Source organism: Mastigoproctus giganteus, chromosome 6 (genome assembly GCF_048544385.1).
Source record: "Mastigoproctus giganteus isolate SK-2022 chromosome 6, ASM4854438v1, whole genome shotgun sequence".
NCBI lineage: Eukaryota > Metazoa > Arthropoda > Arachnida > Uropygi > Thelyphonidae > Mastigoproctus > Mastigoproctus giganteus.
In genome coordinates this window covers 235,020,074-235,039,578 of record NC_143580.1, presented here as the reverse complement: position 1 = coordinate 235,039,578, position 19,505 = coordinate 235,020,074, and the positions used below count along the sequence as shown (strand labels likewise).

At 37.3% G+C, this 19,505-nt stretch overlaps 1 protein-coding gene across 3 annotated transcripts in view; it reads right to left on the bottom strand.

Annotated features, from left to right (window-relative positions):
- Positions 1–19,505, bottom strand: part of pcx (pecanex) — a 743,348-nt gene that overhangs the window by 144,718 nt on the left and 579,125 nt on the right. For all 3 annotated transcript variants that reach the window (XR_016547122.1, XM_090376780.1, XM_090376781.1), the window contains one exon: positions 10,918–11,111. Coding sequence is in view for 2 of the 3 variants with exons in the window: in XM_090376780.1 (XP_090232906.1) it covers positions 10,918–11,111 (194 nt within the window). In the remaining variant the exon portion in view is untranslated. The remainder of the gene's footprint in view (positions 1–10,917; positions 11,112–19,505) is intronic.

Sequence of the window (19,505 nt, the reverse complement as noted above, 5' to 3'; positions counted from 1 at the left end):
GCCACATGTGGTATGCCTCAACCGGTATGTAATATTTGTATGCAGATCTTATGCAGTATTTTAATAAATCTAGATATAACAGTTTTTTAAAAGTTGATTTATTAATAGGTAGATTAGGTCAAAACTTAAAACCGAGTGATAAAATATCTCTAAGCTCAGGATATGGGATTATATCTAAATTGCCGGTTATAATGTGGTTATGGTTAGGATCTACGTATCTAAGAAATGAAGGCTTGTGGCAAACACATATATCCTGTCCAATGTTAATATTGTGGAGGTTTGTAGCTATTATTTTATAGTTACATGCTTTAAGACCAAATGGTTTAGCATATCTAAATCTGATATTAATATGTAGCAAGTCATTACATAAGTTAATAGTTCTATGTATATCCAAATTATCCATCATTTTATTTTGAAAATATAAGACAAGGACAGAGTTTTCTGGTTTCTTATTAATATTCAAAATATTAATTCTGAATTCTTTTTCTTTGTTTTTTATCTTTCTGATTTCTATTTCTACCATTCTTCCCATTCGTAAAACTATTAGTGTATACGAAGGTGATACAAATGTTCCTACTATCCTACTTCTATTGCTATTTTTTGTCTTTATTTATTTAAATACTCCTTTTTTTCTTCCCTATCCTCAATTTAATATCTCACCCTATACCATGTGCTTGTTCCAAATTATTGAATTATCATATTATTGAATTCCAATCTCCACAAAATAACAACTTTTAAATCCTACACAAAACACTACATATTTATATTAACCATATCTTATAACTTGATCCTTATTTTTACCTTAATAAATGAACTGCATTAGGACTACCTTGTCCATACTGTATTAGAAAGTGCTAATTACATTTCTGTTGCTTTTTTGGCCTTTCACCTTTCTTCTACTACTATGGACAAGTATAGAAATGCAGAAACATAATCAGGTGTAGTCCCCTGATGAAATTACCTGATCATGTATCAATATTTGCTTCAGCTGACATCAGATTCTGCACATCTGCCTTACCAATATTTGACCATTATCCAAAAACAGCTGTACCGCTTTTTATTATTATTTTTTTTAATTTGTATTTTACTGTACTAATTTTACTTTACAGTTCACCCACCTTCTATTGGCTATGTAATTCAGCCCATAATTTTCTTCATTCATCATAACTTTCTGGATATTGACATTCTTTCACCTTTCACATATCTACCACACTTCCTTTTCTACTATCCTCACCAGGGCTCCCACTCACAAATTTTAAAAAAACTTAGATTGCAACTTAAATAAACCCAAAAAAAACCTAGTTTTCATCATATAGTATAGCAACACAAATAAGATAAAACTTACCATGCAAAAATATCTTTTATTTAACTGTAATCAGAATTTTCATCCCATTCAGTTCCCTCCACATTTATTTTTTGAAGTTCTTTCATTTTTTCAAACGTTCTTCGTATCTTTTATGACAAGTTCCTTGTATGACTTCTTTTACCAATTCTGATTTAGGTTTCCATGTATAGCAATTTTGATTAGATCTATTTATCGCCTGTTTTGCCATTAGTCGATTTTTCACAGTTTCTGGTTTAAGGGAGTTTGTGGCTTTTGTTTTTATATGGTTTACTTGGGAGAAGATTCTTTCTACGCTTGCCGAAGAGTGAGGTAAAATAGTTAGACTGGTCATAAAGTTAGATAAAATCTCATATTTAGAATTATTAAAGCCATCTTTTATATTACGTAACAGATACCAAAACTCAGGGATTGGTTTGTAAGAGAAATCTAAATCTTGATTTAAACGAAATGATCTCCATTCATCATCTAGAAGATCTAGTTTGTCTTCAGAAACAAGGTGAGGGAACTGCATTGCTAAATGGAAAATTGAGGATGGCGAATTGGCACGATCATGTATCACTGCTGGGTAAAGAACATTGAGACTGGCAATAATTCCATCATCATTTAGAGGAAATATTTTTCTGATTTCCATACAAAGTTCAACAAGAAATTTTAAACAATCATTTTTAAACCTGCTTTCACTGTCACCAAGTGGTGGTGAATTTAATAAGGCCATACAACGGCCTCCCAAATATTTTATTTAGAGGCTTATGATTTATTGCATTGCTTGGATTAATTTCAACCAGCTTACACGAAGTAATGACTTCTTTTATGAAAAAACTAAGAATATTTTTATACTCAATTGAAACCATTGAATGAAGTAAGTGCAATCTGAAATGCTCAGATTGAAATTCAATATTCAGGCAGTTTATTTTCTCAGTACATATCCTAAAAACAACAACATATGCTTTGGTGATCATAGTATTGTAAATATTCACTGCACCATCGATTTTGTCAATTTTTGATTGAGACTGAAAATAAAGAACTAACGCATCCCACTGCTGACTAATAATTTTTATTACATTGCCACGGGATAACCAACGTATTTGTGCTAATTTGGGGATTTCATGCTTAGCAGTATCTACAATATCTTGAATCATTTTGAACTCGTTTAATCTTTTACTACTACGTGAAAAATAACAAGAGATATCTTTTATAAATATTTCTAGATATGATGGTAATACTTTGACTGAATGACTAGCACATCCCATTATAAATACTGATGGTACATCCTTTTTTAGCAATGACTGGAACCCACTCTTAGTACCCATCATAGTGGCACAATTATCACTATCAAAGCCAACGAGATTACTTATTTGAATGTTTTTTTTTTTCTATGAAAAGATCTTTTACAGCTTGATAAAGCCCTTCTGAAGTACCATTTTCGACACAAACAGTGTCAAGTAACACATCTACAACATCAAGTTTTTGAATATCAAAAATATCTAACAACAGCTAGAACTTGCGATAAAGATAAATCTGTACTTTCATCTATTATCATTGAAAACTTGTTGTTTCTGCATATGTTAGAAATGTATATTTTTTCATGATAGGCTATGCCATCTTGTATAAGATAAGAGACTTTAGTCGCCTTCATCTGAACTTGTTTTGCAATATTGCTATCATGAAATTCTTTCTTACATGCTTCTATATGGTGATCACATTGCGCAAATGGAATATTATGCTCAGAAATGAGTGCAGCAATTGTTAACTCTGCCTTTGCTACTTCTTCATTCTCCGTAGGTTTACGTTTTGTGAAGAACGTGTCTAACGTTGAACTTGTCTTAGCAATATTTGCACTTTTTTTTATGTTTAACTGTATTTTTATGCGCTAGTAACATCGATTTATTGGCATTCTTTAATTTCATTTCACAACAAATACAGTAAGACGCACCTTTTTCATTACTGTCTTCTTTCAACCGATCCTTTAATTCCGGATCTTTTAACCATTCATTTCTAAAATTTTGAGTATACCACCATTTACTCATCTTTCTCTTTGGGGAACAAGTTTCAGACATTGTGGCAATTTGTGGGTATGGCTAATTAGCAGTTATCTTATTTAAAATGTTCTATAAAATAAAAAATAAATCACTAATCCATTAACATAAAATAGAAATAGTCACTACAATTTAAATTTATTATATCACTGTATGTAGTACACGCATAAATGTAAAAATCACACCAAATAATGCAATAATACCACGAACGATCACGAAAGACTGTGCAGTAAAGACCGCCTTCCGCCTGCTCAATAGGCTGCGCATACATGTTAGTAACACGATCCTGTATGCTTACATGTATGAACATGTAAGCGTAATTTCATAGTGTAGAATCCTGCGAAAACTTTGAAATCCTTTTACATTTGTAGTATTTTGTACAAGCACTTGAGATATTACAAATTATGATCAGTATTGTTAGAATGTAAAATTAAGAGAATTGTAAACTGTTATTAAATGTATTAAATTTTATTGTATTTACAAGAAATAAAAATAAATTTTGACTTAAAATTAAAAATTACCGAAAAAACCCAGATAATGAGATATTTTTGTGAAAAAAACCTATCAACCCAGATGAGAATCAAAAAACCCAGATCTGGGTGGAAAAACCCAGGAGTGGGAGCCCTGATCCTCACCCTTCTAGTTTCTGGTACTCTGTAATTTTCACATCCATTTATACATACTTTATTCAATATATTAACACACACACACACACACACACACACACACACACACACACACACACACACACACACACACACACACACACACACACATTTAAGATTTAGTTAGTTATAGTGGTAGAGTCAAATGGTGTAATTATAATCAAAATTTAGCAGGTTATAGTGTATACTGAGAAAAAAAAAAAAACCCTTACAATATAACGGCCCAAGAAACATAAAAACTTATGCAAGCGCCTACTTAAATAATATACAGACGGATGTAATGTTTAATCTTATAAAATGGCATTAATTGGATCTGTGTTGGTTTATTTATTTATTAATTTAAATTTGGTATATTTATTAAATTTGGTATAGTTATTATATTTAGTTTATTGATTATATTCATTTATGAATTTTATACTTTGGATATATATACAGGGTGTTTCAGTTAAACGTTTCAGAACTTCTAAGAGGGGTAGGGTACATCCTGACAACTCGAAATCATATAGCAATGTGGGGTTGGAAATGCTTTCCTGAAGCGGTGTTGTACACAGAAGCACCATAAAGAAAAGAGACCGTAAGTGAGAAATCGTTTTAATAATACATGAAAAGAAGCAAAAGGTACATGGATTAAAGTAAGTGTTCGAAGTTTCTTCCACGGGCTACAATGCATGCCTCACATCTCCGACGCATGGACATCCGAACATTCTGGAATACTCCAGGCGAATTTCTTCGGCAGCTACTGCGATTCTTGCAACCAGCTCCTCAGCATTGTCAACAGGGGTGTCATAAACTAGCGATTTCATATGACCCCAGAAATAAAAATCAAGACATGATAGGTCGGGTGACCGAGCAGGCCAACACACGGGACCACCACGTCCGATCCACTGTTGACCAAATGTGACGTCCAGGTAGTTACGAACATCTCCGCTATAATGGGCAGGGGCTCCATCGTATTGGAACCACATTGTCTGTTGCGTCGATGCAGAAATCTGTTCATCTCTCAAAAGTTGTGGCAATACTTGCTGCAGAAAGATCAAGTAGATAGGTCCGGTTAGACGACACGGTAACAGGTAAGATCCGATGAGGTGATCTCCCATATACCGGCCCATTCATTGAACGAAAATCGAATCTGTGCTGCACGACGTCGCACGACGACTTCTGTGTACAATACCGCTTCAGGAAAGCATTTCCGACCCCACATTGCTATATGATTTCGAGTTGTCAGGATGTACCCTACCCCTCTTAGAAGTTCTGAAACGTTTAACTGAAACACCCTGTATATTACTTCTCCTTTATCTTAGCACCCTTCTTTGTTCACCACGATAGCGATTTATGTTCTGTTCGCCCTTTGTTCTCCATACTCCATTCACGACTACTAACTTATATATATATATATATATATATATATATATATGTTTTGAAGGAAGCAACAGCTTTGGATATTATTAATAATAAAGGTTTATGGACCCAGGACACTGCTATATGCAGAAAGTACCCAACGACAATAATTGCTACGTAAGTTAGTAGTCGTGAAAGGCAATGTGCAAACGTTATGGTTGTTGTTATTGTTATTTTTTGGCGCAAGGACTGCTTAAACCATATTGCACCTATCAGCGATATGAAAGTTATCAATGGTGACTGTTATGGAAACAGTCAGAGACGATCATATAATTTTATTCATTTAAGAAAGCAGAATAACTCCAAGGGATTAGCATCGTTGCCTATGATATGAGAGAGTTTTAGAGGTTCTTTTAGATTTGGAAGGAAGCTGAATGAACATTGCCGAGCATGTTTGTACAGAGGGCATTCAACAAGAATGTGCTTCATTGTTAGCTGACAGTTGCATTGAAAACACTGTGGAGGATCATTTCCTGTGAGGAGAAATAGGTGAGTAAACTAGTTGTGGCCGATTCGTGCTCTGGTTAAGATTACTTCTTCCTTTCTGTTAGTACAAAAACTAGAGGTCCATAACTGTGGTTCTGGTTTTATTTCCAATAGCTTATTATCCGTTTGAGCTTGCCATAGAAGTGTCCATTGTTCCTTACATGTCCTTTGTATCATAGGTCTGTAATCAACATATGGAATGCAAAAGCATGAAGATGATGGGTTAGATGGATGTTTTGCGGCATAGTCTGCGCATTTGTTTTCTGGGATCCAGCAGAAGATGACTACTTGCTGGCGTTCCTGAATAAGAATCATCTTACTTCTTATGGTTTTTAATAAAGGATTGGTTGGTGAGGAGGTGTTTTGTAGGGCTACTAGTGTACTCTGCGAGTCGGTATATATTATACTTTTTTTAATGGAGCGATGGACAATATTTTCTAGGGCAAGTTTGATGGCGAATAACTCAGCTGTATAACTGCTGCATTCGGTAGGCAGAGATACAGTGATGGTGTTAAAAGGGAAAACTGCTGCTGCAGCACCTACTCCAATATCAGACTTTGATCCATCTGTGTATATTTTCATGAAATGAGGATAATTTTGTGTGTGAGCAGTATGAAGTTGTTGCACGTTAATATTTGCAAGGGAATCTTTTCCCCAGTTCAGGAAGTAATTGTCACAGGATGGATTAATACAGGACCATGGGGAAACTGAAGTGTTTGGATCTTGGAGGACTTTTTCAAGGTGTCCATTCCAGCTTTCAGATAGAGCCTGCAATCTGATGCCAGTAGGATGGACTGCTCTGGGTTTATTTCTGTAGAACATTTTAAACTGTGGATCACTAAGTATAGGCCAAATTGGATGGGTAGGCATGCTTTGAATTTTAGCGGCATAATTCAGAAGTAACACCTTTCTTCTGAGGCAGAGTGGAACTTCATGGGCTTCAGCATAGAGACTTTGTACTGGCGATGTTCTATAAGCACCTGTAGCAATCCTGAGGGCAGAATGTTGAACAGGAGCAAGCCGTACTAGCACACTCTCCCTAGCAGAGTCATACACCGGGGCTCCATAATCAAGACGAGATCTAATTAGAGTTCTATACAGGTGAAGTAAGGTGTAACGGTCTGCACTCCATGTTGTAGAAGAAAGAACTCTGAGAATGTTCATTTTTTTCTGGCAGGTTGTCCGGAGATATCTGATATGTTCTAAAAAATTAAGTTTCCTATCAAAAATTAGACCGAGGAGGCGAATGCTACTCATAACTGAGATAGGATGATTTGTCAGGTGTAGCTCTGGGTCAGGATGCATCCCTCGTTTGTTTCAAAAGTGAATGGCACTAGATTTTTGATGAGATAGTCTGTAACCATTCTGTGTCATCCATAGTTCAATATTGTTTAGTGAGATTTGTAGTTGCCTTTCAATGAAGTTCATATTCAGCGAACTGCAGGAAACAGTCAGATCATCAGCATAAAGATATGAGTTCACAGTGTTGGGAATACATTTGGTAATATGATTTATTCTCAATGCAAATAAAGTAACACTGAGAACTGAGCCCTGTGGGACTCCTTCCTCTTGTATATAGATTTGCAAGAAGACTTGTCTATAGCGAACTTGAAAAGATCTATACTGAAAGGAAGTTTTGTATGTAGCACGTAAGTGACTCTCAGGTCAAGGGAATGAAGATCTTTTAAAACATTATGGTACTAGTAGCGCTAATTTCTGTTCAGTAGAACTGAACAGAAATTGCTATCACGGTTAAAAAGGAAGGGAGATAAGATAAAGGAGAAGTAATAAGAAATAATAAGAATTAATAAGAATAACTTAGTGCTGTTCATCCTGTGACCTCAGTGCCTTTTTCAGGGGCCGGCTGCCGAAATCAAAGGAGGAAACGGCAATAAATGGGTATAGCCTCTGTTTCTGGTATTGCTATTTCCTCCTTTGATTTTGGCGGCTGACCCCTGAAAAAGGCGCTGAGGTCAGAGGATGAACAGCACTAAGTTATTCTTATTACTTTTCCTTTATCTTAGCTCCCTTCTTTGTTCACTGTGATAGCGATTTCTGTTCAGTTTGCCCTTTGTTCTCCACAATTAGCGTTACTAGTACAGTGCCTTTCAAGACTACTAACTTTTATATACAGGTAGGTCCCATTTTACGATGGTCCATTTTATGACTTTTCACATTAACGACTGTTTCAAATTATTACCTGAAAAAATTGAAATTAACAAAAAAAATCGCAACTCAGTAACATGTTACAGCAACACCTGCAAGTCCAAACACACACACACACTAGGCATTTCTTTTGTTTTTCGTGGTGCATTGTGGGTGGAATGATAGCTACATCAAGGGTTGTTTACATTCAGTGTGCCATGTTCGTTTCGTTGTGAATTTTCCCTCAATTGTTAATGGGTTACAGTGTTTCATTAATAATAATTTTTGTGTAACCATGAGCTCTAAGCGTAGGACAGTTTCTGTGTTGGGGGGGCAAAAGGCAAAAGAGTGTTAAACACTAACAATTAAGGAGAAAATGGATGTGATCGTCACATGGAGTCTGGTAAGCCTCGGTCAGATGTGTGTAAGGCATTGAGTTTAGCACCTTCTACTCTATCAACGATTATGAACAATGTTGATAAAATAAAGCGCGCGCGCGCGCGCACACACACACACACACACACACACACACACACACACACACACACACACACACACACACACACACACATGTTTGTCATCCTCCAAGAACAACTAATTCATGCAGTGAGACAATGGAAAAAATGGAGAAACTGTTAGTGTTGTAGGTTGATGATATGAATCAAAATAACATTCCTGTTACACAAGTGGTAATTCTGGACAAGGTAAAGTCGTTATCTGACGAAATATGTGAGGAGTCTGGTGGCACTGAAACATTTACGGTCAGCAAAGGGTAGTTTCATCAGTTTAAAAACAGTTATAAAATTCACAATGTGAAAGTGTTGTTTTGGTTTTTAGGAGCATTAGCAACTAAGGCCATATTGCTCCGGGAATATGCGGTGGTTATTCCCTGACCTTTTCACATCCTCCGTATTTGGTGGTGATGGGCTCGAACCCCAGTCTAATCAAGAAGCGTGTGCTACGCACTGCTGCTCCTTCCCACATGGCTATGGAGGCGCCTTGTGAAAGTGTCTGGTGAGGATGCTATTGCTGACGTTGCAGTGGTGGAAGAGTATCCTTCTGAATTTAAAGCTTAATAGACGAATGCAACTACCACCCTGATTTAGTTTTTAATGTGGACGAAACGGGTAGTGGAGTCATCACTTGAGTAAATATGTACTAAAATGATAACTCCACAGAAACAAAGTAAAATTTTATTTTATATATAAGTATAAATAAAACATGTGCATTAAATGTTTAAAATATTTAATTATTTATAAGGATCAGAAATATTAGTGCATACTTGGAAAAATTTTGGGAATTTTGGAACCTATCTCGTTCAATTACATTATAATTTGGTCTTGTTTTACGACTTTTCATTTTACGACCCTGTTTTGTGGAACCTAACCATGTCGTAAAACGGGTCCTACCTGTATATATAGTGAATCATTAAAGAGCAACTACTTGAGTTTCAAGGAAAATTTCCATCCAATTTATCTAAAGATGAGTAACATCTTTAGATAAAAAGATCTTTAACATCTTTAGGTAAAAACATCTTTAGAAAAAAAGCGCTGCTGAAATGAGTACAGAGAAGGGCAACAAGATTAGTGAATGGAACAAAGGGTTGCTCTTAAGAAGAAAGGCTTAAGTTTTGCAAACTACAGTGTCTGGAGACTAGACACCAGAGAGGTCATCTGATTGAGGTGTATAAAGCCTTGAGCATGCATGCTGATGGGATTCTTCCTCTTGCTCAGAATAATCACCTGAGAGGGCATAAGTTCAAATTGAGAAAAGGCAGATGTAGGATAGATGTGCGTAAATTTGCTTTTAGCCAGCGGGTAGTTGGTTGGTGGAACAGACTTCCATCCCTCGTTGTGGAAGTTGATAGCCTAAATAAATTTAAGGCTCTGCTGGACAGGTATTTCGAACGAACGGAGGGGTGAAATGGGAGATTTTTTTGTTTTTTTTTTTTTTGGCTGATGCTGCATAAGCTTCCCTTTCTTGCATCATATGCCTCTACTAATGCTAATTCTAAAAATGCTAACATAAAACAAGATATTACAAATAGATCGACCCTGGTGGAATCCATATTGAAGTTCACTGATCAGATAGATTTTGAGGTAAAAGTTGGAGGCTGACAGATTCTCCATTATTTTGGGAAGGGTTGGGAAGATCACTGGAAGATGCCAGTGGACAAAGTGGTGACATTGCACACAGTAAGTTTTGGAGCAAAAGTTTTGAGAACATGAGAAAAAATGCCATCAAGAGTGAGTTTGAAAACTTTTTGGCATCATGACTGTTTAGGATTGTTCTATTATCCTGCTGTCCAAGACCACTATATAAAACTGATCATAAAGAAACACTGATTCAAGATATTTCTCACTGACTTAGCCAACATCTACCCTTGTCAGTGCTTAGTTTTTAGTGTGAAATTTAGAATACATACCAGGCCTAAACAAATAATTGAATTTGAATTCCACCAAAATTCAGACAGCATATAGTTTTAAATTTTTTGCTGACGTATTTGTTGTAATTGGCCAAAAGAGAGAAAGTCATTTTTGTAAAGTTCACAGAATATTCTATTAGCACAGTCTAAACATATTTAAAATTTATACAATTTTTATGACTTCACTTTAGCCAGCAGAAGAGACAGCATGCAAAAGGTGTTGCTATAATTAGTAATAAAGTGTAGTGTACTCTGGTAAGCCCTTTGACTTTATATTTTAAATATTTCATGAACAATGATTCTGATCCATTTCAACTGCACAATAACAATTACTAACACACTATTGAAGCTTAATGAAATAGAGGAACCAACAGGAATGTGGACATTAAGGATAGCAATATTGAGAGTTGTTCTTACCTTCACATAATAAGTGATGAGAGCCTTCCTGAGATCAAATACTTGTAACATAGACACTGCACTATTATCAGAAATACTGTAACCCTCCAAGACATATTTTGTGGCAGTTACTTCCCATGCTAGCCAGCGCTGATTAAAAGCAGCATTTGCAGACAACATATGAGGCAAGTGGCCAGGCTCACAGCAACAACAGCCTAAAATGTATTTAGAGAGAGAGAGAGGGGGAGAGAGAGAGAGAGAGAGAGAGAGAGAGAGAAGATAATAAAATAAAATCTAAATGTGACAATTGTATTTTTTGAAATACTAGATGAATTTAATGGTTATAATAAATTTGCTCACTTTGAATATACAACTCAACTAATAAAAATAAATGATATGCCAGTCTTGTTATCAAAATTTTCAGTCATATCATTAACTACCTAATATTTTTAATAAATTTTTAAATTAAAATTTTTTTGCTGAAATACTGACACAATTTCAATCATTGCCTAATTTTAAGATATTTAGCACTTTTTATCATTAATCTTCACTGCTATTTAAGAATATTTCAAAAGCTCCATTTCATCTCTCCAGTCCTCTCCAAAAGCTCCAGTCCATTGATTACCAGAGAGTGGTAATCAATGGACACTGCTCATCGTGGACTAATGTTATTAGTGGAGTCCCTCAGGGCTCAGTGTTGGGTCCATTATTGTTTTCTGTATTTATAAATGATATTGATGATGGTATATCAAGCTTAATGTCCAAGTTTGCAGATGATACAAAGGTTGGCAGGGTTGTCAAGGACACTACTGACACTATGCTGCTGCAACAGGATCTGGAAAGGTTGAGCAGATGGGCTGAGAGGTGGCAAATGAAGTTTAACATTGACAAATGTAAAGTACTACACATGGGAAACAGCAACCCCAGAGCAACGTATCAACTCTGTGGTACTACACTGACAGTGGTAGAGAATGAAAGGGACTTGGGGGTGATTGTGCAGGCAGATATGAAGTTCTCTGAGCAGTGCAGACGGGCTGCAAGAGTAGCTCATGGAGTATTGTCAATGATATACAGGAATTTTTCCAGCAGGGATAAGGAGGTGATTATTCCCTTGTATAAGGCAATGGTCAGACCACACCTAGAGTACTGTATACAGGTCTGAAGGCCTCATTTCAAGAAGGATGTAGAGATGCTGGAACGAGTACAGAGAAGGGCAACAAGATTAGTGAATGGAACAAAGGGGTGCTCTTACGAAGAAAGGCTTAAGTTTTGCAAATTACAGTGTCTGGAGACTAGGCACCAGCGAGGTGATCTGATAGAGGTGTATAAAGCCTTGAATGGTTTAAGCATGCTCAATGCTGATGGGATTCTTCCTCTAGCTCAGAAAAATCACCTGAGAGGGCATAAATTCAAATTGAGGAAAGACAGATGTAGGATAGATGTGCGGAAATTTGCCTTTAGCCAGCGGGTGGTTGGTTGGTGGAACAGACTGCCATCCCTTGTGGTGGAGGTTGATAGCCTAAATAAGTTTAAGGCTCAGCTGGACAGGTATTTTGAACGAACAGAGGGGTGAAGTGGAAGTGGTTTTTTTTTTTTTTTTTTGGCTGATGCTGCATAAGCTTGCTTTCTTGCATCAAATGCCTCTACTAATGCTAATGCTAATCTTACAACAATATCACCCCTTGTTGTTATTTTTAAGGTACATTAACATCTTAGGCTATATTGAATCAGTGCATGTGCATTTTAGCCCAATTTGCATGCTCCGAAAAAAAAAAAAAAAAAAAAAAACTTAGAATAACTCAATAGGGGAACCCTTGTTCCCTCTGCCTGAGATTGGTTAACAGCCTCGATCATAGAACATTTAAGGATTCCTCCAGTCTTTGAACTCTGACTTTTCGAAATAAGTAATAAGTGGCTAAACCAACAAAATGCATAAAATAAAAGTATATTAAAAAAGAGAAAAGGAAGAGAAGAAAAAAAAGAAAAAAAAAAAAGAAAAAACATTCCCCTGATTATCAGGGGAATGTTTTTTTTTTCCCCTGATAATCCCCAAATTTTCTCTGATTATCAGTGGCAAGGGTCACTGATAATCAGAGAAAATCCACGGACAACAAATGAATATTAGTTTACAGAAAAACAGAAGATTTAAGAAAATAAAAAAAGGTAATAAAGAAAGTGAAAAATTAGTTAAAGATCACAGTAACAGAAAGAAGAGAGAATTAGAAAATAAAAATAAAGGAGGAGGAAATAAATATGATGTAATATGAAAAATTATGATATTATACTAAGGAAAATGGATACAGCCACATAACACAAAAAAACAAAGCAGATGTCACTTTTCAGGAGTCAATCATCAAGACTGAATGTAAAGAGTCTTGTCTCTCTTTCGGACATAAAATACATGCAATGAAGTTTGAGGAATTAAACATAAAATGAATATAAAGGACGGGGGTATTTTGTAGTAGGCATGCAATTTATAATTGACTCTACAGAGAAAGAACAGACAATTGAGAATGTATGTATAAGAGCATAAAAACTTTCCACAAGAGTCAATAGAGTAGGTGTCAAAGAGAAAACAAAACTAAATATGTCTAAATATATACATGGCCTGGTGACCTCTATTGGAAAAAAAATGGGAAGTTAAATTCATGATAAATACAACTCAGCATAGATAAGAAGAAAAGTGCTGAAAACTTTTTCAGGTGATGTGGAAAAAGTTAATATAGGATGAAAATAATTTCTTGATATGCATTCATTAAACTAAGCTTGTTTTGAGAATTTTTTGGGTGCATGGGCATTAGCAGAGGCATATGATGCAAGAAAGCAAGCTTATGCAGCATCAGCCAAAAAAAAAAAAAAAACCATGCCCCTATTTCACCCCTCCGTTCATTCCAAGTACCTGTCCAGCTCAGCCTTAAATTTATTTAGGCAATCAACTTCCACAACAATGGATGGAAGTCTGTTCCACCAACCACCCACTGGCTAAAGGCAAACTTCCGCACATCTATCCTACATCTGCCTTTTCTCAATTTGAACTTATGCCCTCTCAGGTGATTATTCTGAGCAAGAGGAAGAATCCCATCAGCATTGAGCATGCTCAAACCATTCAAGGCTTTGTACACCTCTATCAGATCACCTCGCAGGTGCCTAGTCTCCACACACTGTAATTTGCAAAATTTAAGCCTTTCTTCGTAAGAGCAACCCTTTGTTCCATTCATTAATCTTGTTGCCCTTCTCTGTACTCGTTCCAGCAGCTCTACATCCTTCTTGAAATGAGGCTTCCAGACCTGTATACAGTACACAAGGTGTGGCCTGACCATTGCCTTTATATAAGGGGATAATCACCTCCTTATCCCTGCTAGAAAAATTCCTGTATATCATTGACAAGACACTATGAGCTACTCTTGCAGACCGCCTGCACTGCTCAGAAAACTTCATATCTGCCTGCACCATTACCCCCAAGTCCTTTTCATTCTCTACCACTGTCAGTTACCACAGAGTCTAGTACCACAGAGTTGGTACGTCACTCTGGGGTTGCTGCTTCCCATATGTAGTACTTTACATTTGTCAATGTTAAACTTCATTTGCCACCTCTCAGCCCATCTGCTCAATGTTTCTAGACCCTGTTGCAGCAGCATACTGTCATTAGTGTCCTTAACAACCTTGCTGTGTCCGAACATTAACTGAAGTCTTGACTAGATGATCCTGCAGTGCTTCTTTAACCAGTGCCTCCATTAATTTTCCTGGAACAGCAGTTAAACTAACAGGTCTATAATTACAGTAATACCCCGACTTACGCGAACTCGGAGTTACGCGGTTCTTGATTTTTTCGTTTGGCAACGCTGCCGCCCACTATCTTCAAGGTCGTTTTTCATATGTTATCGATATACGGTGCGACGGCGGAGAATGAGAGCGAAAGATGAACAAAATTCAAGTTTGCTGCTTTTATGTTTTTTATATCAGTGAAGGGGAAACACATTTCACCATAATAACGTAAAAACCAACACTATTCCAGCTATCGGTATAATTGCAAATGCAATTAGATCGAGTTTACTACCAGTTTATAACAGATTTCACTAGCAGAAACGCAAATGGATTTTTATTGTTTTATGGTAGTAACCCCTAGAAATGTGAGGTGTTAATAGTGTATCTCTGCTTTTATGGTGTTGTTTATTCAGTTGCTACATGCGCGCAGCTTTGTTTATGCGTATCATGCGTGCCTCCTCGTTTTGTAATTGTGCTTTATTCCCTAAAAATGAGTAAAATACTTAATTAAAAGGTGTGAAAAGGAAGCGTCCTGGTGAAGACACTGCAGATTCAGAGAGAAAAAGAAAAGCAATTATCGATAAACAGAGGCGAACTGGATCAAAAATTCTTACCCGGGAAAATTTATAGTGGCCTCATACTATGGTTTATGGCTAAATTCACACTGGCCCACCGGGGTTTCCCCGGTAAGTCCGCCTCTGTCGATAGAGAAAAAATATGAAATTGTGAAACGCTTTGAGCGAAATGAAAGACCATGTGATATTGCACGTGCTACAGGCCTAAATGAAGAAACGGCGAAAAGCACATGACAATTGCAAACTTGACAGGTTGAAAATTGAAAAGGGCTCAATTGTAAAGGGCTTAAAAATTTTAGAAAACATAGACTCCAACGAAGAACGCGTTATAGCTACAAAGCAAGGAATAAAAAAATTATTAGCTTGCTACGACGAAATTCTGCGTGAAAAAAAGAAGGCGCTGTGTCGTCAGACGAATTTGTTAGATTTTATGAAGCCATCGACATCGAAATAACTTTTTTACGTAAGTCATTTGTTTTTTTAATACATATTTTGTATTAATATGTATAAAGAACTGCAATTTTATTAGACAGAGAGTGGTAATCAATGGACACTGCTCAACGTGGACTAATGTTATTAGTGGAGTTCCTCAGGGTTCAGTGTTGGGTCCGTTGTTGTTGTTTTCGGTGTTTATGAATGATATTGATGATGGGATATCAAGTTTAATGTCCAAGTTTGCAGATGATACAAAGGTTGGCAGGGTTGTTAAGGACACTACTGACGCTATGCTGCTGCAACAGGATCTGGAAAGGTTGAACAGATGGGCTGAGAGGTGGCAAATGAAGTTTAACATTGACAAATGTAAAGTACTACATATGGGAAACAGTAACCCCAGAGCAACGTATCAACTCTGCGGTACTACACTGACAGTGGTGGAGAATGAAAAGGACCTGGGGGTAATTGTGCAGGCAGATATGAAGTTCTCTGAGCAGTGCAGACGAGCTTGCAAGAGTAGCTCATGGTGTCTTGTCAATGATATACAGGAATTTTTCTAGCAGGGATAAGGAGGTGATTATTCCCTTGTATAAGGCAATGGTTAGGCCACATCTTGAGTACTGTATACAGGTCTGGAGGCCTCATTTCAAGAAGGATGTAGAGCTGCTGGAACGGGTACAGAGAAGGGCAACAAGATTAGTGAATGGAACAAAGGGTTGCTCTTACGAAGAAAGGCTTAAGTTTTGCAAATTACAGAGTCTGGAGACTAGGCACCGGCGAGGTGATCTGATAGAGGTGTATAAGGCTTTGAATGGTTTGAGCATGCTCAATGCCAATGGGATTCTTCATCTTGCTCAGAATAATCACCTCAGAGGGCATAAATTCAAATTGAGGAAGGACGGATGTTGGATAGATGTGCGGAAATTTGCCTTTGGCCAGCGGGTGGTTGGTTGGTGGAACCGACTTCCATCACTTGTTGTTGAAGTTGATAGCCTAAACAAATTTAAAGCTCAACTGGACAGGTATTTCGAACGAACGGAGGGGTGAAATGGGAGTGGTGTGTGTTTTTTTTTTTTTTTTTGTTGGCTGATGCTGAATAAGCTTGCTTTCTTGCATCATATGCCTCTACTAATGCTAATGCTAATTAATATTTTTCTTATAAACTAGTGTTTTTGTTAGTCCTTGGTCCCAATTAAGGAAAATTTATATGTATTTATATGCAAAGTTGTACCCCGACTTACGCGAATTCGACTTACGCGATTTTCGTCGGACCCACCTATCGCGTAACTTCGGGGTATTACTGTACTTGTGTTGCCCTTTGATCCTCCTTTGTGAATTGGGGTCACATTTGCACATCTGCAGTTCATGGGTACCTCCCCTGAGTCCAAAGAAGCTCTCATAATTATGGTTAATGGTTTGCTTACTTCCTTTGCTGCCTCCTTTAATATAATTGGATAGATCCCGTCCACACTGGGTGCCTTTTTTATGTTTATCTTCAACAATTTCTCCTCCACTTTCCTCTCAGTTATTACAAAATCATCCAGCTCACTGCCAGAGTTTTACTCACCTCTGGCATTCCCCTCCCTCAGTAACTCCTCATGTGTGAATGTAGATACAAAATACTCATTTAGTTTGTTAGCTACCTGAGCAGGATCATCAACAGTTGAACCATCGATATCAAGGGGACCAATCTGATTCATCCCTTTCCTTCTAGAGTTTACATAGGTAAAGAACTCTGTTTTTCTTTGCATCCTTTGCCAAGGATTTCTCATAATCTGCCTTTGCCTTCCTAATCTCCTTTGTGACTTAGTTATAGAACAGCTTATATCTATCACAGGCTTCCATGTCACCCATTAATTTATATGTATCCCATGCATTTTTCTTCTCTGCCACATGTCTCATTAGTTCATCTGACATCAATTTAGGCCTAAACCTTGAACAATATTTCTTAGTTGGTATGTGGAGCCTAGTAGCTTCCAAGATAAATTCTTTGAATGCTTCCCATTTTGAATTTGCTGTTGGTAACATCATCAGTTGGTCCCACCGTATAATATTTGAATACTGTCTCAGACCACCGTAGTCACCTTTACGAAAGCAAAAACCCTTCCCTTTACCCCTGATGGTAGTTACTTCTTTGCGTAAATCCCACTTCAGCACACTGTGATCACTGCCACCTAGTGGTTCCTTTATCTGCAGATTTTTAATGCATGAAGAATCACTACTGATAATTAGATCAAGAGTATTACTCCCTATAGCTGCTTCCCGAACATGCTCATGTAGAAAACAATCATCCAATAAATCCACAAAAGCCTTGCTAGTGTGTGAGTGACCAACTCACAAATTCCAGTCAATATCTGGGAAATTAAAATCCCCCATTATAAGACTCTCTGATTTACTGGCCCACTCTATTTCCCTGTACAGTTCCTTATTATACTCATCAGAGTCATTAGCCCTATAACACACACCTACTCTCAATTTTGATTTCACCGGTGCTTATGTCACACCAAACTGACTCGACACTGCACTGTCCAGCGATGCGACTGGCTTCACTTCCTTATTTGATGTGTTTCTTAACTAATAGTATAACCCCTCCTCCCATCCTATCTTATTTATCCTTCCTGTACACATTGTACTCCCGAAATTCCAGTTCTGCAGTCCTTATATCTGTGTGACACCATGTCTCTGATATCCCAACAATATCTGCCTTTGATGTTCTGAGCAATACCTCAAATTCATCAAATTTATTTACCAAACTCCCAGCATTGTGTACATGCAAGTATACATGCACCTGTTCCTATTCTTAGCTACCCAATTTTACTTAAGCCAATTTTACACAATGCACCCCGTGGTTAATGGAGATACACGTGAACAAAGATACCACGTCAAAAGAAATCATAAGTTCATCTTCACTTATAAACTGACTTCTTATAAAATTTACAAATTCTTTGCTATCTTTAACTACCAAACTGGAGCGTCTCACTATAGGAGAAATAATTCTAGCTAAAAATCCCGATAAGGCATAAGTTGGACTACCCAAAACCGATACTATTGGTCTCAGTGGAACACCCACCTTGTGCATCTTTGGGAGGCACAAGGTGGGTGCCTTGTGCCTCCCAAAGAACCAGGGTATTCGACATCCTGAGGCATGTAGAGTCCAATAAACTTCTTTAGATATTTTGCCTGCTTTATGCCAGCCCTGTATAATGCTATTAACTTGTCTCTCCAAACCAGCTAATGGATTTCGATGGGTAACTTAATATACGTTGGTATCCTGTAAAAGATCTAGAGCTTTTTCACAATAATCTTCTTTTTTCTGTATAACTGTAGATCTGCCTTTGTCAGCAGGTAACATTATAATATCCTTATCCTGTCTAAGCTGTCTTAATGCACTTTCATGTCTATGGCTGAGATTAGAATGCACTGTCCTGGCCTGACTTAAAATCGCTGTATCTCACCAGCCTGGATCACAGGTAGCTTGTTAATGGCTTTCTCCACTCCCATAGCTATCTCCACAATGGGAGTCTTAGCAGGAACTAGACCTTTTCAACACATGTCTTCGTGAGGGAGTATTTCCGGCAATATGGAAGACGGCTAACTTGAGGGTTATTCTCAAGAGTCCTGAGAAGCCCATAGATGAGCCTCGTTCATATCGCCCAATAGCTCTATTGTCGGTTATCGGAAAGTTGTTGGAGCGGCTGATGGTTCATTATGCTGCTCAGGGGCTGGTGGCCAACAATCAGTACGGTTTTAAGGCAGGCTCCTCTGCGGAGGATGCCATTTATAACTTGATCAATCATGTTAATGAACAGCCTGGTCGATATGTCCTGGGCTTGT